This window comes from Girardinichthys multiradiatus, chromosome 21 (assembly GCF_021462225.1).
Source record: "Girardinichthys multiradiatus isolate DD_20200921_A chromosome 21, DD_fGirMul_XY1, whole genome shotgun sequence".
In the NCBI taxonomy this organism is placed as follows: domain Eukaryota; kingdom Metazoa; phylum Chordata; class Actinopteri; order Cyprinodontiformes; family Goodeidae; genus Girardinichthys; species Girardinichthys multiradiatus.
The window spans coordinates 24,557,543-24,579,922 of NC_061813.1; the positions used below are offsets into that span (position 1 = coordinate 24,557,543).

General features: G+C 39.0%; 1 protein-coding gene and 1 long non-coding RNA gene across 6 annotated transcripts in view; both read right to left on the minus strand.

The window, feature by feature from the left end:
• pde7a (phosphodiesterase 7A) overlaps positions 1-5,919 on the minus strand; it is a 36,868-nt gene extending 30,949 nt beyond the window's left edge. For 3 of the 5 annotated variants that reach the window (XM_047349773.1, XM_047349772.1, XM_047349771.1), the window contains exon 1: positions 4,842-5,918. In XM_047349773.1, the coding sequence (XP_047205729.1) occupies positions 4,842-4,979 (138 nt within the window). In that variant the 5' untranslated portion in view covers positions 4,980-5,918. Of the gene's footprint in view, positions 1-4,841 lie in introns of all 5 variants that reach the window. The other 2 variants (XM_047349770.1, XM_047349769.1) reach the window with 1 other exon arrangement.
• Positions 5,920-15,345: 9,426 nt separating this feature from the next.
• Positions 15,346-17,415, minus strand: LOC124857729. The gene is made up of 3 exons (XR_007035665.1): positions 17,242-17,415; positions 15,598-15,650; positions 15,346-15,479 (listed from the first exon to the last, which is right to left on the minus strand). It is a non-coding gene; the product is annotated as an uncharacterized LOC124857729 (long non-coding RNA).
• Positions 17,416-22,380: the final 4,965 nt, after the last annotated feature.

A 22,380-nucleotide genomic window follows, 5' to 3' on the forward strand; every position in this document is an offset into this window, starting at 1 on the left:
AAGCATTCCACAGCCAGCGAGTGAGATATCCTTCTGAGACCGAGTTGTGTCTTCAACCCAACTCTTTTGTCCACTGTTTACATCTGCGAGTGGGTGGGGGGTGGGGGTAGAGGAGAAAGAAAGAGAGGCAGCTTGTGAGTGAGCAGAACAAGATAGCCAGAGAAAAAAAAGAGAGACTGAAACTCCGGCCATCTGTGAATGTGGAAGCGAGCCAAACCACTGCCCACAGAGACCAGGCACATGCCTAACTGCCTCTTTCTGCCATGGCAGCTCTGCCCTGCTTCCACAAACAACAGGCTTGTTGAACCACACACAAAAACACAGTAGCCATCAAGGACAAATGGACCCTTATGGTCATAAATAAGGCCTAAACATAATATTTGTGGAAGTGTAATTCCTCTGTAGCAAAGGTTGAGTGACACTGCTGCACGAATGCATGCAGGTTCACTCATTTTTCTGCCCGTGTTTGTTTGAAAAGAAGACGGACAAAGCATTTCGACTGCAGGTCTTTTTGTTACTCATTTGCCACGTTTTTGTTTTCACTTTCATGACAAAGAATAAATGCAAAACACCAGGACAACCAACACAGAGTGCCTGAAAAGGAAAAATCTTCTGGTAGACCCCATACTGGAGGGACGGTGTTACAACTGGTGTCTGTTAGCAGATAAGCGGCACAAAATCGAGTCACAATGTAAACTCTGAGGCGCTGCAACCTTTCCAGAGAACTTTCCCTTGTTTTGGTCCGAGACGCAAGTTCCAAGAATGGAACTGACCTGCATTTAGCTCCATCCATCTTTCTACCACCTCTAACCACATTTAGTGGCAAAACAACTAAGTCTTATTACTGAAAGAGGCAGAATGTTGCAACAGAGCAAAAGGAGAATTTTACTGTATTGACCAAAACTATTTATTTCCTGAAGCTTAATTTAAACAGGAGCCCTCTTGAGATCAACACCTCTTCTTCAAGGGTGATAGGACTGCACACATTTACAGGTTACAAGCTAAACATTTGACATCAACATGAAAACACGTAAGCAAAATAAAACAGTTTGGAGTCAACATAGGTCCAGCTTAAGAACGGTACATCTTGTAAACTCCCCTAGAGAGACAACACCATTTAGCTTTAGTGTACTCTGAAGGTTATCCTATGCCTAAGGTGTCAAACAAGAGAACAAAGCTCTCCAAGTTCTGAACAAAGCCTGGGTTGAAAGAAGAGTTTACCCAATATAACTATATACAAAAAACAAACCAGTACTGTTATCTCATTAGGCTCATTGAGGGCCTAGATTATAAAGTGCAACAGTGATGGATTCTGCACAATGGACTAGATGTAAAACATTAAAAAAAAGTGTTCTACTGAATCCAATGTAAGCAGCTTCTACACCTGGGCAATAGATAAAATATATTCAATTTATCACAATATTGTTCCAGGTGACAACCTAAATGGCAGCCATTTCAATCTGCTGGAAACTCGATTTCTTATTCAGTGTCAGAGATGTTAAATCAATAGACAAACAACTTTCTTTGAACAGGAAAGCAGCTCTGGATCAATGACTGGTTTTGAGGAAGAAACAGTAAATAAATGGGATATTTTATGCGACAAATCTTCCTGCACAAAAGAGATCGCAGCTTCCAGCCATCCAAATTTCTTAAGTTCCGTGAACGCTACAGTCTGGTTAATAACCCCTTGAAACAAGAAAGGAAAATTTTAAAACTGTTTGCTGTAGCAAGACTGAAAGACTTATGGAGGCGTCAAGGAGGCATACAGAGCATGCCATCACGGCGCAGCCGACAAACATTTAGCATACCTAGAAAGTATCCTGTAGTAACCACTTTCCGTAACAACATGGTTTGTGTCAACAGGGGCTGTCTAGTCATTCCTTACTCAGTGCTTGGCTTCTTTCTGTGGCATTTCTGTGTCAGGTATTGTGATTTAGTTGTGTGTTAGGCAGGTAATGTGCCCTCTGGTCAGTATTTAGGACCTGTGTAGTATGATTATTCGTCAGATGGATAAGCATTTTTCTCATACCATGTGTTATGGCTTGTTTTTACAGATTTGCACATATTTCAAATCAACAGTTTTCACACTTGACAACCAAACTGCTCCTTGACTTTTTTTTTTTAACTGAACTGGTTAAAAATCACTTCTATTTTTGGATTATGTGAAAGGACAGCTGGCCCTAGCAGCATGTACATAAATAAGATCACCACAGTCATGAACACTGAAAAATATAGCCTGACAATGTTAAAGGCACACCCTAATGCTATAAAGTCCTAGTCTTACCCTCAGCTTTTTTACTAATTGCTCATTTTGCATTCTGAAATAAAGGCTATCATTAGGGGTGCACCGAATGCAGTTTCCTGGCTATCACCGATCTTTAAAAAGCCTGACATGCTGATTCCAACCGATACCAATTTGTTTTATAACTGACACTGTCAGGTCCCAATGCAGTTTTCTCCTTGGGCATAGAAAGCAATTTCGGAGACATAAATAAAGTATAGTGTCATCTGCAAAAAGGTGCACTTCAGCTACTGACGCTGTCTTCCAACCATTTTTAATAATAACGGAAACTAAAATATGATAGCTGAACTGTTCAAAAGTGATGTTAAGCCAACTAATGAACCATTTCACGACATCAACCAGTAGAATACAGTGAAAGGCCACGTTAATTTCTTAAGACCATGCATTAGGACTTCACAGACCTGCCTGTGAGGATGGATGACAGGGTCATCCAGTTTTACACAAACAGCTATGTGAAGTAGAAACTGCTGCACAAAACTCAAGTGGACATCCAACTAAATAGGGCACACATACACAAATGAGCTCTGCACAAAAGCCGATAGCCAGAAAATGACTGGCAAAACTTACAATGCAACCAAAAGACATCAAGAAAACTACCTTAAAAATGCTAAACAACATGTATAAAAACAATGCAGAAAAATGTGAATTCCCAGTGATTTGTGTCTACATCTTCTTCCCTGAGCTCACATTTTACACCTGGTTATGTTATTCTTCTGAACAAAGAACTAATGGATGACACATCAAAGACAAATGCTATGAAATGACTCAGTACAGGTTAATGCAATGTAGATGCACTAAACTGTGTTACTTGTTTCTCTACAAACATAAAAGAAAAGCAGAAATGTGAACTTACGACCTAAAGACGGTTGTTTCTGCTCACACTTTTTATCTTTAACCATACAGCAGGTGGAATAAATAGAGGCGTACTAACCAGAGGGATATTTTTAATACCCTAGAAGAAAAAAGGAAGTTCAAGTCTTACTCAATTTATGCTATGTCAATGTGTCACCATATGATAGCATAAATAACAGAGTGGCACGTTCCTTCTGATAAATTCCAGGAGGAAACTCAAGCGTAAAGTTAGTGCTGGCTGAAAGAGAAGCCTTTTATCTAAGGTCAGCACGCACAAATTCAAAGCTGGGAGACGGCTTCTTGTCTTTCGTAAAAGATCCAACTGATAAGAACATGGTGAGGGCTTCTGTGCAGCTGAATGCTCATGTTGTGCGTGTGTCTGCTTACTAGGTATGGGCCGAGTACCAGTATCAGAAGAATATCTAGGTTCTAAAAAGTTACCCTACCATAACTGTTAACATTTTTACATTCTTGTGGTTTAAATCCTTTTCAATGAGCTGCGAGATGCTTGAAACGGAGTTAAACTGTTAAGCTTTTGTTTGTTATTTTGGATTCTAGTTTTTCACAGCTTTTATTGTACACCGAGATATAAACAACAATGCCAAAAACTGCTGTAACGTGCATAATACTTAACCTACATAGCAGTGGTAATCATTTCAATGTTTTTAAAAGCTCTTTTAAATTAAATGTTGCTTTGACATCAGACTTGAAAACTTTGCAACCATGCCAGCTGGTATTCCATAGAGAAAACAAAACCTGATCCAAATGTAGTAGAATGTAATGTATGGGTTAGTGGTAAGGGGTGAACTAAGTTGAAGTTAGAGGTAGGCTACACAAATGAACAAATATTGATTTATGTGTGCAGTAATTTAAATACCCATCAACCACCTATAAGATTTCTGCAGATTATTAATTCAGTATGTGGAAATAGGTTTATTATAAGCTTGTGTAATCACCACTATGACTGTATAGTTGTCATAGTGGATATTTAGATTCTGTTTTACCTGTGTTACCTGTCCTGGATCAGGTGCCCCAAAAGTATACATACAAGCTTTAATATAAACATACACTCAGAACAATATTTCTTTGTCTGTTATGTAGTCGTACCTTAACCACTCGGTTCTTTTTAACAAGTTTCTGGCATACTTCTGGATATATACATGACCACTCCTCTTGGCAAAATTGGTACAGCTTATTAGATTCCTATTTTGACTGTTTTTAGGCATCAAGCAATCATTTTAAATATGTTTGGCTGTTAGGCCCCAACCATAAGCTTAGTGTTTGACTTGTGTAGCCCGATCTGTTATTGTTCATTATTGAACACCCAGTTGTGTCCATGTTTCAACCACCTAGCTGTTGATTTGTTGGCTGTTGGCACCCACTTTGTGCAATGAACCAGTGCCTCTCAGGCAGTGAAACAGACCTTCAGCATGATGCTGCCACCACCATGCAGTTGGGTGTCTGAAAGCTTCACATTTGACTACTAACAATAGTTTAGAATTAAATATCCAAATAAGGATAGAGATACAAATTAGTACAGGTGTGTGTGTGTAGGAACTTCATTATTCAACAACCACCTGCAAGATTCCCGCAAATTATTAATGCATTTGTAGGGAAATTGCTTATTATACACTAGTGTGATTCCCACTATAAAAGTAAAATAAGAAAGTTTTTTTTTTTTTTTTACCTGTGACAGCTGTCTTGGATCAGGAGCCCCGAAAAGGGAAGAGCTGGAGCTGAAACTAATGGCTCCCCTCCGGCTGAGGACATGCTTGGGAACCGGCCTGTCTAAAGGCAAAACCGGTAACTGATAACATACTTCCATTGAACAGTCAGGGCTGGTTCCGGATCAAAAATATAAAAGAAAAAAATAATACATGCAATATAAAAAGAAATAGATGAGTGATGAATTATAAAAAATCTCCAACAAAGGTGAAAGGAAATAGCTTTCAGTATGGTGAAAACAATCTGACACGAAGCTGTAGAGTGTTTCTGTTCATTATGAGCGACTCAAAACTTGTCCAGATCTCCTTCATCGATGCTGCGTCTTGTCTACCTCCGCCGTTTTACCTCCCTCGGTGTCATTCTGTGAGAAACTATTCATGCCGTCGTTGCTGCTGTTGCATTTGCCCCTTTCTTTCTCATTTTGCTCAAATCCGGGCCCACGGACGACGAGACCTTCCTGTCATTTTCTGGGTCTTTATGAAATCGCTTCCTCATTTTTCAAAGCAGAGCAAAAACGTCCGCTCGCCCGGGCTTCGTGGCGTCCCCGTGGATCCGCATATTGCAACCCCCGAAATGAAAACAAAAGGCACGACCGCTTCCAGAAAATATCATCAACATATCATTTTCTGGTGCCAACACCGGCGGGCGAAGGAGAGCAGAGGCAGCTCCGGGGATGGGGGGGATCCTGACGGCGGCGGTCGGCAAGGGCTCCTCTCTCATTCAGGACTCGGCCGGTGGTGAAATCTATTCAATATGCAGGGGCTTTTCCGACTTTTTTCTGAAGCTGCGTGATGTCTAATTCACCGCTGGTCGTAAAACACAAAGTGTCTGGCTGAGAGAGAGAGGGGGGAACCCCGACGTTGGTCTCATTCAACGCCGCTCCTCTGGGGGTACCGCAGTGACTTAAATGGTACAAACATAAAAGCATAAACCAAAACAAAAAATAACCTAAAGACAGCTTAATGCTCTACGGCTACCTGCCTATCGTGCTATAAAATGACCACATTCTGTTGTTTTAAAGCGCACAACACCTGCCAGAGATGGTGCTGTTGGAGCGAGCCACCTTTAAAAACCGCCCTTTTCTACGGTTAGCCAATGGCGTGAAGGCAGTGTTTGTAAACTGCACGGTAATTGGACAATGCTTTCAGCGCTGTATGTAACGAGACATGTGAGTGGCTGCAGAGCCAGGGCGGTCCCTAGAATTATATGAGCAGTCATTTGCAGACTGCGTGGACTTTCTCAAGGGTATTCCTCCACAACGGGGCTGGCCCTGCAGCGGTCCATATCACTGCCCGTGATTACCTTTCTCTCATGAGTCATACTACTTGGGAGCTGTTTGAAACACAGCGCAGCAAACGTTTTAAAATGTTGCATCTCTGTTAAGTTATGGCAATTTTGCTGCATAAGTGTGGTGACTCAAAAATTCATTTTATGTTAAATTAGCCTAATATGCCGGTTAACATTACTGCAAAGGTATTCGCACTGTTGCCACGTTTTAGCCAAAAACCTCAACATATTTTTGTTTGCCATTTTATGTGACAGAACAACACAAAGTGCATAAGTGGCGTGAAAGTAAAAATGATCCTACATGGTTCTCAGGTTGTATTCACTACAAATAATCAGAAAGGTATGGCATGCATTTGTATTTTACCCCCCTGAGTCAGTTCTTTGTAGAACGATCTTTCACTGCAACTCAAGCTTTGACACTTTTGTGGTATGTCTCTATCAATTGTGCACATCTAAAGACTGAAATTATTGCTCACTCTTCTTTGCAAAGCAGCTCAAGCTAGGTCAATTTAGATGGAGATTATCTTGCAACAGCAATCTTCAAGTCTTACAGATTCTTGACTGAATTCAGGACTGGACTTTGACTGGGTCTTTCTCTGACATAACTGTGTTTTCATCTCAAATTTATTCTAATGTAGCTGTGGTTGTATATTTGTTTCATCTTAAAAAAGTTTTTTTTTAGGATTTAGCTCCATCCATCTTCCCATCAACTCTGACCAGTTTCCCAAACCCTCCTGAAGAAAAGGCTACTACACTTTTCCATGCTAAGAAAGACAAATTTAACTGTTGAGTAAATATTTCTGGTGGCAAAAAACCCCCGAATACAATCATGGCGTGGAAAGTAAATAAATGCTACCCATCACTGTTATTGAAGTAATTATGTTTTAAAACTGCAGCTAGAAAGCTATCATAAGTGATGTGTCTGTTTAGCAGCTGACTGCAGGTTGGCTACCTGGTATTGACCCTTTCCCACCTGTTGTCGGGAACTGCCACTCAGCTGCCTGAAAGAAGATTAATACAATTTTCCTTTGCTTACACAAAGGACACAAAAACATGGAAACTGAAAAAGCACCACATAATTAAATCACACTAAACACCTTTGTTTAAAATTATTTTGTTAATGCCATGATATTGTGCTACTTTTACATAAGGTTAACATGTTTGTTTTCATACCTGCTGATGATTTCATTTTAGATGCACCCTTTTGCTTTACATTTATTATCAATTTTTTCAGAAGACTAGCTGCCTTCCTGCACTATCCAAGTGTCACCAATGAAGAATATTCAGCAGCCATGCAGAATATGACAATTTTCACTCAAGGTTTCTCATGCCATGTCCATGTGTTGAGGGACAATGAGTGCACCATGGCAACAGCCATCCAAGGCCAGTGTCAGCACAAGCATATGCCTCATGATGCCTATTTCTGTGATCCGGAATATGGTTGCCTGCCATCATCCCCCCCCCCAAGCAAAATGCATTACATGTTTAAGGGCAAGTATGACACAATTCTTTTTGTCCTTTCTTGCATTATTGTATTTATATATATTTATTAAAAAAACACCATACACCTACTCCTGCTGTAAAGATTGAGATTTTTACTTATAGAGAAAACATGTGAATGTTTAACAAGACAGTTATGTCAAACATATGATTCTATTTTCAAAAGAAAATCATACATCTAGGTTACACATTATGAGAGTCAAGCTTTGTAAACAAAAAGTCAGCCTAAAGAAGGTTAAGCTGTTTTTTGTTGGACTGATAATGCCAGTCAAATGTTTACATATATTAATCAGTGTCTTCCTTCTTGGGCAACACTCGCTCAGTCCATTAAACTCTCTCCGCTGTGCATTGTGACACTGGTGTTTCAGCATCTTCCAGTTTATACATTTGGGATAGGTCTAGATTCAGTCATGGTTCACTTTTATGCAGATGATAATATTATTTATACAATAACAACTTCCTCTTCAGATATATACAAATACAATATACTGTGATCAGTCTGCATTTGATCTTTTTTTCAAAATTCTTTGGTCAAGCTAAAAATGATCCCCAATGCCAAAACGGCTAAATACAGGTTTTCACACATTTCTGCTTTTCAACAGCTAACTTTGCACTTCTTCTGGAACCTCAACCATACTAAAAATCTATGAACCATGCCTAAAGGCCAACTTCTGGGAAACCAGCCAATTTAAATGAAATCTTGCATTTCTTATTAAATGAGCTGGTTAAATATAGATTTATGAGAGGACTTTGAAGATGACTATAGAAAGTGTGTGGTTTCTCTCCAACCTGCTGAAGAATACTTGTGCAAATATTGGTGAGGATATTTGTGGATATTTCATGTATGTATAGTTTTGTACCTTTAAGGATTAAAGAAAATACAGCAATAAATATTGAACTTGTGCAGCAAATTTTTGTTTTTAAAAATACTTTAAAGTTGTATGTTGTGTAATCTTGCAGCAGTGGAAATAGAATGGGTTAAATGCATATTTAAAGGCTAAAATTAATATGACATTTATGCTGATGGTGACCTGTAATATTTTTACATTTCTGCCACAGCAACACCCATGAAAAAGGAGCTCCCTCACTAAAACCTGTCCCCTACAAACCAGATAATTTTTCTAACTCTATTAAAGGTGAATAAGCAGTACTACAATAATCAATTTTCAGTTTAATTACTTACGCTGTAAAGATAGAAGTAAAATATTATTAAATCCTTACATCTAATATAAATGACAACCCTATACTGAAGTTGCACTACTACCTAGATGTCTGTTGTATCCTGCTACTGAGATGAGCTTAGAGTCTGCAATCATGTTACATGATGACAGGTTTAATCAGTGTTACAGCTGTGCCAGTGTGTGCACACAGCAGCATATATTTTACACCCACTACATCAAGAGCCCACAAGGGACAATGATTTAGGAAGCCTTTGTGTTAATTAATTTACACCACAATGTTTTTTTGCCATTCACAGTATGCATAAACAAACGGCTGAACATGCCTAGGGACACACCTTTGAGGCAGGTATGTTGAAACTGTTGCGTAATGGTCTGAAGAGCCTTAGGAATACAGGTGTGCTGCGAATTTTCTTCACGGGTGCACTACATACTTGTGGTACTCCCGAGGGCAACCCTCACAGAGTTCACCAGAAAAAAAATATTTACTCAATGCAGGCAGAGCCATCTTGTGGAAAAATTGGGAAATTACAATGGCACTCTGGTAAAAGTTTACGTTGTTGTCTATTGCTAACAGCCACTGTGTGTAAAGACAACAATCTCTCTCTCTGAAGGCAAAATGAGATTGTTGTGGACCTTGGGAGCACACACAGCATGCTCCTCTGACCATTAAATGTTCTGTTGTGGAGAAGGTGAGCAGCACCAGGTTCCTGGGTGTGCTTATTACAATATATCTCTCCTGGACTCCTAATGCTGCAATACTTGCCAGGAAAGCCAAACTGTCTCTACCTCTTCTGCAAATGAAGATGAGCCAGACTCTCAGCAGTTGAGAAGATTATTGGTGTCTCTCTCCCTTCCCTTACGAGATTTACACAACCCGCCAAAAACCTTTCCATCAGGCTGTCATATACCTCAACTCTCTTCATGCTGTGCCCTTTCTCTTTGTCTTGCCCCCTAATCATACAAACCTTGCCCTAAGTTACTATTTTTTCTACTTGAATTTTGTGTTTGAATTTTGTTACACTTGGATCTTGTATTTCATTTTATTTCCTTATGTTGCATAGCTGCCCCACAGATCCTAGAGCATCTCATTTTAAATATTCTGTATTCCCCATAAAGATGGTTTATCTGACAATTAAGCAAACTTTGACTTAACTTTGATTTTGAAAAACATTCCCACAGCATGATTCTGCACAACGTGATTCTGTCTCCACAGCTTTATCACTGACATGTCTGCTGTGTACCTTGGTCCTCGTGGTACTATTTCTTCTCTAAAGTTCTCTAAGAAACCTCTGAGTCTTGTTCTTCACATATAAACTGGATTTTTAATTAGATTAAATAACACACAGGTGGGCTCTATTCACTAATTAGGTGAATTCTGAAGGCAATTGCTTTTGGCTTTTAGATTTTGTCTTGGGGTATCAGGGTAAAGGGTTCAGACTCCACCCTTTGGCTTTTATATATATATATTCATATAAATGTGTATATGTATGTTGCTGTGTATATATATATTTTTTAATCCATTACTGTAGTGAAGAGGTGAAAACTGCCATAACGTCACCGTGGAGTTGTAAATCTACTTGGCAATGCTTGCTCTTCTTTTGCCACTAGGTGGCATCCTTTTTCTGTGTTAATACCTTATCAGGCTTCAGGTATGTTTGACCAGCCTAAGGATTTAGATAATTTGCAATACCGGGAGTTTATTTTATTAATAACCCTTTATTAAAATGTATCTGTGAAATTTCCAAAGTCATTTCACTGGAGTACAGACCTCTGATCTCGCTGGGGATTGTGAGACATCAGGAGCCGTTCTTTCAAACAAACATCACTCCTGACTAACATCCTCACAATTTCCTACAGGTGGCTGCAGTTCAGAGTGTGTTAAACTTCTGCATCTGAGCTCGGTACTCCAACTGCAATGTGGCGGACAAGAGCGCCTTGGAGTGGACGGTGAAGGGAGTTTGATTTCATTTGATTTGAAAAGTCAGAACTTGCAACGTAAATTGGCCCCATTCACTCACAATTTCTGACTTACGTTAAGTTGTCATTGCAGGATCATCACTACGAAACGTTAAAAACCTATTGTAAGAGAACGTCTCAATAGTTTGTTTCAGTTTTATGCAAAAAAAAAAAAGAAAAAAAAAAAGCCATACCTCATGTTGGAACCACCAACATGTAGGTAAATGTATTTTATTTTGGTTTTATGTGATTTATCAACAGCAAGCAGAGCATTGTTGTGAAGTGGAAGAAAAATGTAACGTTTTTTTTTTACTAATACAATCTGAAAAGTTTGGTGTGGGTTTGTATTCAGTCCCCTTTACTCTGATACCACTAAATAAAATCTAGCATAACCAACTGCCTCCAGTGGTAAATGGAGATCACATGCGTGTAATTTAGTTTTAGTGTAAATCCAGCTGTTCTGGGAACTACAGCCACTGTTAACTGTACCTTCAGTGTATTGGAAGCAAATCATGATGAATCAGATCTCCAGCTCCATAGCGGTAAAATTCCTCAGCTTCACTTTTCTGTGAAGAAATCAAGGATTAAACATTTTGTGGTTTAGAGGAGATGGGGTTTAAGGCATTCTGTTGAGTGTATCTCAGTTTTGTCTTTAACCTAGAGTTGCACTGGTTCCCCTCAAAGCAGAGTGACGTCTTTTTACGTCATCTCATGGAAGATGAGGTTACATAAATTTCCATGTGGGAGTTCATCTTCGTTACAGTAAAGTTGATATATCTTAAATATGATGTTAACTTTCTAACACAACACAGGGCTCATATATTATTCATTGTGCAACTCAATCTGAATATCCATCTATTGCTAAACGTTGTTATCTTGGAGGAAATGTGCTGGATTCTTCTACCACTTTGGAAAACAGAACTGCAGGATTTCCACGCTGCTGTTAAAAAAGTGTGACATTTCACCAATGTACTATATTAATACAACATAAGCTGTTGATTTAATGCTATGCATATAATATTACAAGAACAAAAGTATTGTACACTGCTCCCCTCAGCTGTTTTATAAATATGAACACCAAGCCATTCATTCAGTGCTAGCTTGTGAATTTCTGTCACTGACATGTAGAGGATGCTCACATTCTCCAGGTGAACATTTAATTATTTTCTGGAGGGAGGGATGGATGGATGGATGGATGGATGGACGGATGGATTAGTGGATGGATGGATGGATGGATTAGTGGATGGATTAATGGATGGATTAGTGGATGGATTAGTGGATGGATTAATGGATGGATGGATGGATGGATTAGTGGATGGATTAATGGATGGATTAGTGGATGGATTAATGGATGGATTAGTGGATGGATGGATGGATTAGTGGATGGATGGATGGATTAGTGGATGGATGGATTAATGGATGGATTAGTGGATGGATTAGTGGATGGATTAGTGGATGGATTAATGGATGGATTAGTGGATGGATTAATGGATGGATTAATGGATGGATGGATGGATGGATTAATGGATGTATTAATGGATGGATTAGTGGATGGATTAATGGATGGATTAGTGGATGGATTAGTGGATGGATTAATGGATGGATTAATGGATGGATGGATGGATGGATGGATGGATTAGTGGATGGATTAATGGATGGATGGATTAATGGATGGATGGATGGATTAATGGATGCATTAATGGATGGATTAGTGGATGGATGGATGGATTAGTGGATGGATGGATGGATTAGTGGATGGATGGATTAATGGATGGATTAGTGGATGGATTAGTGGATGGATTAGTGGATAGATTAGTGGATGGATTAGTGGATGGATTAGTGGATAGATTAGTGGATGGATTAGTGGATGGATGGATTAATGGATGGATGGATGGATGGATTGGTGGATGGATTAATGGATGGATTAATGGATGGATTAGTGGATGGATTAATGGATGGATGGATGGATGGATGGATTAGTGGATGGATGGATGGATGGATGGATGGATGGATTAGTGGATGGATGGATGGATTAGTGGATGGATGGATGGATGGATGGATGGATGGATTAGTGGATGGATTAATGGATGGATTAGTGGATGGATTAGTGGATGGATTAATGGATGGATGGATGGATGGATGGATGGATTAGTGGATGGATTAATGGATGGATGGATGGATGCAACTTTAAAAGAATGGGATAGGTTATACAATTTTTTAAATGTAAGTTTGCTTCCATCCCAGACATATTTTCTTTCCAGACTTATCCAGATCTGGAAAATGCCTAAATCAAATTTCCAGATTGTATAGGAACCCTATGTACGAGTCTATTTAAAAAATTGTACAGTAAAGGGAGTATCAGACAAACATTTACACCTTGACAAATACTGATAATTTGCAACAAAGAAGAATAAAAGCATAGTCTATATATCGGTACAAAGTGCAAAGCTGTTTTCCAGTTTTTCAAAATCCTTGGTTTCTGTTTACATGGTAATAAGGAACTTGAATGTAAAAAAGAAGAACATTTCTTTGTGTGCATCGGATGAAGATCTGTGGCCTCTTTCAGCACAAAAATGTTTTGCAGATGTCCTGCACACAGTGGGACAGTTAGGACGTGAACCTGAAACCACAACAGAAGATGCTCTGACTCTCATGGCCTGAAAGATTGACAGTAAAAAAGAAAAATACTTGAAAACCAAGCATGGATTCAAAAAATATTACCAAATTATTAATAAATTAGATTAATCCCTCCCAATTAACTTAAATCATTTGATGAAGACCCACAGTTTCAAAGATGAATACAATCAGTGCTTTTTAAAGGTATTAATACCTTTTGAAATTGTCCACATTTTGTCACATCTTAACTACAAACTTCCATGTATTCTACAGGGAGTTTAAGTGATCGACTGAAACTAAGTAGGACAGCACTGTTTAGAGAAAGGGGATGTTTACATGGATTCAAAAATGTGAAAACTGTGGCGGACACTTGTATTCAACACCCTTTACTATGATACCCCCAAATAAAATCAAAAGAAACTAAATGCCTCTAGAACCCATGCAGTTAGTCCAGCTGTGCGTTCCTCAATCTCAGTAGCTGTTCTGTGAAGGCCTCAGAGATTTGTTGAAGAACATTAGAAAACAAACAACAAACAAACAACACTAATGTACTACTCCACTAATCTGGCCTTTATGGAAGATAGGTAAGAAAGAAATCATTGTTGAAGAGGCCAAAAGAAGTTCTGCTTGTTGCAAGCATTGTAGTTGATTCGGCAAATATGGGGAGGAAATGCTCTGATTAAATGTGACCACATTTAACTCTTAAAAATGGCATGTGTGAAGGAAAACTAACACTGCACTTCACCCTGAACACATCATCCCCACTGTGAGACACGGTGGTGGCAGCATCATACTGAGGGGATGCTTTTCCTCAGCAGGGACAGGAAAGCAAATATGTGCTATCCTGGGAGAAAACCTGATTGAGGGTTCAAAAGACTTCCAGTAGGACAGTGAACATAACCATTTAATTTATAAACATTACACATGTGGACTCCGCTTACTTTTTCTGAATGGAATTTTATATATGTGTAAGAATAAAAGGTGATAAATACAAATTGCTCAAGCATAAAATGTGCACAACTTAAAGCTCCCCCATCCCATAACTCATAACATCTGTGATGAAAACATGTAGAGATCCATATTTAGTTCAAAACCAATTTCCAGAATCGACACTGAAAATGTTCAAATATATTTGGACAGAAAGATCCTCTCTCTCTTGTACAAAGACTTTTTAAATCACAGCCAGTGATTGCTTGCCATGTGACTTCCCCCTAACTGAAATATTCATACAAGAGAACAGATGGCACCCTTTGCTCTTGCTTCCTTTTCTCGTCCCGTTCACACTTTTATCTTGTGAGTGAGCTGTTTGTGCGCAGCTACATGCGTGTAAAACCTCCTCTCGTGTAACTTAGAAGTGCCTGCAGACCTTTTTTGCTATACATCCTCAAATTACCGCTGAGCAAGGAGTTTCACACTGCGCTCTTTAAAGCTGCTTCTTTCAGCTTCAAAGGCAGCACTGTCTGGCTTTTATATTAGCCTTTCATCTTTTTAAGAAGTCTCCATACTGCTCTTAATTTGTCAATCTTTATTGGAGTTTTGCCAGCCGCCGCTGCAATATTATGAGTCAGGCGGTAATGGCTTTAGAATTATGAATTCACTTTAGTCACACAAACACAACCCAGAACATCTCTCTAATTGATCTCATCTGAATTCACTTTAAGGCGTCAGCTAAATGGTGAGGACCGGAACAGTCCTCTCTCGTTAATGAACACGTAATCAGACCAGTTCAGGCTTTTTAAAGATCATTGATTAAAACTGAATAAACTGGCGTTCCCAGAGCTTCATAAAAATAATAAAAAAAAGAATATTAATGAGTAATCCTGCATTATAGGAGAAGTACTCAAACTGTAGAGGATTGTGGTGAAATGACAAATATTAATAAGATTGCTTTTATTGACATTTGAATAGATTTTCAGATCAAATGAGGCAGCAGCAGATTTATGCTTAAGAACTGGATGTAAAAGTGGTGTTTTATTTTTATTTTTATGTTTTTCTCACCTTTAAGGCATTAACTGGGTACATGCTTGAAGCTGTGGTTCCACACCAGCATTCTGGTGTCCCTGTGTGGATTGGTGAAAACAAAGGGAGAGAAATTAGAGGGAGTGAGAGACAGAGGGAGAGAAAGAGACGTTCATTATTTTCAACAACATCTGTCTAAGATGGTTAAACATGACTCACTGACTCTGATGCTTCGGTGTGAAAAGCACTGCATTCATTTCCATGCAGCCGTACTATAAAGGGAACAGAAGTGCAACATGCGGCTGTCATGTTGTATTAGTCAAGAGGAAAATGGCATACTAGGTATGCACTGATGGGTCACAAAATGGTGAAAAATCAGTCTTTCATGTAAGGTAATTAATCTATGATTTAAAGCATTTCAAAAAACGTTGTCAGACTTGTAACATTGCATAAAAGTTAATAAATAATTGCTGAAAACACAGCATATTTGTTGAAGCATAGCAATAGAGCATCATTTCCAACCTGTAATTCACTTTTATTGTTTTTGCTGCATTTATCTCATGGAAAAGACCAAACTGAAATATATCCATGATATGAGATACCATGCTTCGCAAAATTGATTCATCTACAGGTACATCTCAAAAAATTTGAATATTGCATAAAAGCGTAATAATTTTTTGCCACTCATCTCAGAAAGTGAAACTGAATCATTACACATAGAGTGATATATTCCAAGTCATTGTTTCTTGTAATTTTGATGATTATGGCCAACAGATAAAGTAAACCCAAAATTTAAAGTCTCAGAAAATTTGAATACTGTGAAAAAGTTCATTACTGGAAACTGTTCTTGATTGGCCAGTAAACTGTCCTGACCTGAACCCCATAGAGAATCTATGGGCTGTTGTCAAGAGGAAGAAGAGAGACACCAGACCCAACAATGCAGATGACCCAAGGGCAGCTATCAAAGCAATCTGGGCTTCCAGTAGTACTCGTATTCCCACAGAAAGACTGGTATGCCATAATGGTGCGCTGTTCAGAGTGCCCCGGTGGTGCAGCTGAATAGCCAGTCATGTGCAGTTGCTAGGGCAAATGACTAAATATATATGGCCAATCAGGTGTCACAGAACTTAATGGCTTTGGGGCCCTGAAAATGTCGCCCCACGCAGGTAAAAAAAAAAAAAAAATGCTTGTCAGAGGGATGATGGCGAACTTAACGAGTGAGGTGCAGCTTCCACTGAATTCAGTGAGATCCTTATTTATCTATCTGTTCGCAAGAAGGACAGTGGAGGAGAAAACCCGGGTTAAGGAGCTGGGACCCAGCAGAGCAAGGAGAAAAATCAAGTCTACAATTGGAGTTTTTGCAAGAGTTGGTTCGAGCGCAAATCGTGGCTGACCAGCTGTGGAACAGCCAATGCTCTTTTCTGTTTTGTCAGCATTCTTTTTAAAAGTGCCAAATGTGATTTAACGTGGACACCGTCAGGACAAACCAACTTGAAGCATCTCTCCGAACGCATTAAGACGCATGAACAACCAAGAGTTCATATGGAAAACTGTGTCAAGCTAGCTGTGCTCGGAAAGATTAGCATAGCGGCGCAGCAGGAAGACGGACACCGCGTTGAGGTAAGAAGGCACAATGAAGAGGTTGAGAGGACTCGTCATATTTTATCTAAACTTCTTGACTGTTTTAAGTTTTGTGATGGTTTTGGACCTGGCATTCTGTGGGCATGATGAAACGGGTGCTGTTCAACTTGTATTCTTGTCTCACTGTTGATTGCATTTCCTATATTGGAGTAGGTAGAGAAATGTATTGTTACATCAGCCCCACCAAGAATATTTTTGACCAGCCGCCACTGCGCCACCTACCATCAAAAAAGAGAAGAAAAATGGCATGCTAGTCACTCTTCAATGCTATCACCAGCCATCCATTGCTAACGCAGGTGAGTACTCTCCTTCTCATTGTCCGGCTGCTCAGGTACTGGCTCCGGCCTGTCATTAATCAGATTAGTCGCTGGCTTCGGAGTGGATATAGCCTCCTGCAACAAAGAAGTATTCACCGCTGGGTGTGCAATAGTCTTAATTTTGCTACTGATACCGCGCCATCGAATTTCCCATTTGGATTTAAGTCTGGACTTTGATTGGACAATTCTAATACATGAATTTGGTTAGATCTAAACTGTTTTGTAGTAGCTGTGGTTGTATGTTTAGGGTTGCTGTCCTGCTGGGAGATCAACCTTTGTCCCAGTTTGAAGTTATTTGGAGTGTCTATAGGATTTTCTGGATTTAACACCACATATCTGTCCATCAACTCTGACCATCCTTTCTGTCCCTGCTGAAGAATAGCATCCCACAGGATGATGCCACCCCCATCATGCTTCCTGGTGGGAATGGCTTTGTTTCAACAATGTTTTTTCTTTTTTTGGTAGGTTTACAGGTGTACCATATGCTTTCCCTCTTTAAATGTTGGATTGAACAGTGTTCTTTGAAGTCTTTAGAATTTGGGGTATTGTTTTAAGACCTACTCGGAACTTTTTCACAACTTTATCCCAGACCTGTCTTCAGTGTTCCTTGGTCTCCACAAAGATGGCTGTGTTTATACTGAGATTAAATTGCACACATTTGGACTCCTTTAAAACACAGGTGACTCCTGAAAGCAGTTTGTTGTATTGGACTTTATTTAGGGGTATCAGAGTAAAAGAGGTTGATTAAAAACACAAGCCACACTATTAAGATCTCTATTTGTAGAAACTTTTTAAAAACCATGTATCCTTTTCCTTATGCTTCAGTTATCATTTTATAGTCTATCAAATTAATTCATAATCTTAACACTGAAGTTGCCTTTGAAAGGCACTGTACACTTTTAGCATTAAAGCACAGACATATCAACCTAGGCACTCACACACAAACCTGAAGATGTATCTACACAAAATGCTTAACAGGCAACCCAGAAGTGACAAAGAACATGAGGCCAACTACAACAACCTCCAAACAAGTAAAAAAATGCATTATTAGTGTGTGGTGTGTGCTACTGTCCTCTACGCAACTAGTAATTATCACCACTGAGTCATCCATCAAATGTATCTGCAGTGATGTTATTAGCCATTTTATGGTCAGGCTAAACGATAATGTTTGTTGTCAGCACAAGTAGCAAGCAAATCAGAGGCAAAAACTATCAGTGTTAAATTACACTTTCACAGGGGTGCTTGCAGCAGGGATCATTTGTCAGTTAACACGCTGATCAACGATGCAGAGCATGTAGCATCCCCTTACTGAGAGGAGACATGCTGTAATTATCCAAGCTAGTGTTGGCAATAAAAGTTGGTTTGGGAATTAAAAGATTTCACTTAGCTCTGTTATGAAATATGAATCAATTTCTATTCATCCATTGCATGCATTACAAGGAAAAATAATTATTTCAACCTATTTTTAATCATCAAGATGCACAGAGAAATCGGCTGGTTTTTACACTTGACAGGCCCTAACTGGTGATTAGTCACCCTTACTGTTTATTCTAAACAGTAAGGGTGACGAGGGGCATCCATGTCTTATTCCTCTTTTGAACCTAAAATCTTGGGCTTGTACTGTGATTTGGAGAGACAGAGCTGTATAGTATTCCCACAACATTGAGGAACCTTTGTCCAAAGCCAATATTAGGGTATGGTCTGCATTATAAAAAGGGGGCTCAACACCATCAGAAGCTTTATAAAAGCCTAAGAATAACATAAAACCCCCTTCATTAAATAAGTCACTATAGTGAAGCAGATCTAACACAAGTCAGATATTGTTGGGTATTGATCGACCTTTTAAAAAAACAGACTGTTTTAACCTAATTATTGTTAAGATCACTTGTTTTAATTGTGCAGCAATAACACCAGAGATACTTTTTTATGGTATGTGTTTAACAAAGTAACAGGTCTTAAGTTGTTAATTATTTGTTTATCTCTTCTGGATTTGGGGATTAAGATAATTAAACCTTCTTTCATGCTAGGAGTAAACTCTTTTCTCTCTATACATACATCTATAGCCCTAAGTAGAAGATCTTTTTTATCTTTTCAGATAAATCGATAAAAATTGGTTGTAAGACCCTCAGTGCCTGGTGATTTATTAAATGGCATTTTGGAAACCACTGTCTCTAATTCCCCAGGCTTGAAGTGTGAATCACATACATTTTTAAATGACTCTTCAATTTGTGGACTTTTACTTTGGATTTGCTCAAGGAGATGATTAGAATTGTCTCTGAGAAGTCAGCGGAATATAACTAAAGATTTATTTTCCTATAATCTCACTGTCATTGCATCCCTCATCCTTAATCAATAAGTTAGTTACTGAGTTCTTTTGCTGTTTACTTTTTCTGAGCGGCTAAAATACAAAGAGTTATTTTTCTCTGGCTTCAATCCCTTTTACTCTCAACCTGACATACAGGTCCTTCTCAAAAAATTAGCATATTGTGATAAAGTTCATTATTTTCCATAATGTCATGAGGAAAATTTAACATTCATATATTTTAGATTCATTGCACACTAACTGAAATATTTCAGGTCTTTTATTGTCTTAATACGGATGATTTTGGCATACAGCTCATGAAAACCCAAAATTCCTATCTCACAAAATTAGCATATCATTAAAAGGGTCTCTAAACGAGCTATGAACCTAATCATCTGAATCAACGAGTTAACTCTAAACACCTGCAAAAGATTCCTGAGGCCTTTAAAACTCCCAGCCTGGTTCATCACTCAAAACCCCAATCATGGGTAAGACTGCCGACCTGACTGCTGTCCAGAAGGCCACTATTGACACCCTCAAGCAAGAGGGTAAGACACAGAAAGAAATTTCTGAACGAATAGGCTGTTCCCAGAGTGCTGTATCAAGGCACCTCAGTGGGAAGTCTGTGGGAAGGAAAAAGTGTGGCAGAAAACGCTGCACAACGAGAAGAGGTGACCGGACCCTGAGGAAGATTGTGGAGAAGGGCCGATTCCAGACCTTGGGGGACCTGCGGGAGCAGTGGACTGAGTTTGGAGTAGAAACATCCAGAGCCACCGTGCACAGGCGTGTGCAGGAAATGGGCTACAGGTGCCGCATTCCCCAGACCTGGGCTACAGAGAAGCAGCACTGGACTGTTGCTCAGTGGTCCAAAGTACTTTTTTTGGATGAAAGCAAATTCTGCATGTCATTCGGAAATCAAGGTGCCAGAGTCTGGAGGAAGACTGGGGAGAAGGAAATGCCAAAATGCCAGAAGTCCAGTGTCAAGTACCCACAGTCAGTGATGGTCTGGGGTGCCGTGTCAGCTGCTGGTGTTGGTCCACTGTGTTTTATCAAGGGCAGGGTCAATGCAGCTAGCTATCAGGAGATTTTGGAGCACTTCATGCTTCCATCTGCTGAAAAGCTTTATGGAGATGAAGATTTCATTTTTCAGCACGACCTGGCACCTGCTCACAGTGCCAAAACCACTGGTAAATGGTTTACTGACTATGGTATCACTGTGCTCAATTGGCCTGCCAACTCTCCTGACCTGAACCCCATAGAGAATCTGTGGGATATTGTGAAGAGAACGTTGAGAGACTCAAGACCCAACACTCTGGATGAGCTAAAGGCCGCTATCGAAGCATCCTGGGCCTCCATAAGACCTCAGCAGTGCCACAGGCTGATTGCCTCCATGCCACGCCGCATTGAAGCAGTCATTTCTGCAAAAGGATTCCCGACCAAGTATTGAGTGCATAACTGTACATGATTATTTGAAGGTTGACGTTTTTTGTATTAAAAACACTTTTCTTTTATTGGTCGGATGAAATATGCTAATTTTGTGAGATAGGAATTTTGGGTTTTCATGAGCTGTATGCCACAATCATCCGTATTAAGACAATAAAAGACCTGAAATATTTCAGTTAGTGTGCAATGAATCTAAAATATATGAATGTTAAATTTTCATCATGACATTATGGAAAATAATGAACTTTATCACAATATGCTAATTTTTTGAGAAGGACCTGTAAGCACCTTGTACTCTTTGCAAAAATAGAGCATCTACTTTGGATTGTAATTCCATTAATGTTTGACTTTTTGAATCGGAAGAGTTACAACTTTGATTAATTTCTTTGAAAAAATCACATTCATGTCGTTTTTCCTTCTTCCTTGGCAGAAATATATAGTATTTAATCTTATATTGCAAGAATTCTCCTTTATTTATGTTATCTGTGATCGTCATCAGGTTCCACATCCTTGATAATTTCTTTAATCTTAGAGCAATATTCTTGTTGTCTAATAAACTGGTATCAAATTTCTAATATCATTTACGTCTCTTTCTCTTTATACTAGGTCCTACTTAAAACTACTAAGGAATGATCACTGTGATTTGGCGACCATCTCTATACCCATAAGGACCGAAAAAATAAGCCACTCTTCCCGCTTTCCTGGCTTGATCAGTAAGTGGCCCAGTCCTCTTTGGGTAGCACTTCAACAAATTTAATGCCTAACTCTTTGCAGTAAGTGGAATCTTTTGTTTTCCTCCAAATTTATGTCTTGATTATCCTCTATGTAAATACAAAAATTCACTGCTTTGGCTAGACTAGCGAGCGTAGCACTGCTATGTGTCACCTGTTTACTTTTACTAAATACTTCAGTTTGCCTTAGTACTTAGTTTTAAGGGATTCATGTGAACAGTATGGAGGACCAATCCTGCCATAATTAGGAATATATACAGAAATAAATAAATGCTCAATAAATTAATAAGCATACAAATCAATGCACAAAAAATACAGTAAATAAATAAATGTAGGCAGTAATTAAAGTATTCAATGAGACATAAATGCATATATCTAATTTAATTAGCTTCTTTATTTATTCACCTTTGTAATAATTACCTCATTTATTTATTATCCATTACACATTTCTACTTTATTAATGGACTGAATTTATATAGCGCCTTTCCAGTCATACAGACCACTCAAAGCGCTTTACACTGGAGCCACATTCACCCTGCCACAGTCGCCTCCTTAATGACTCGTGTTT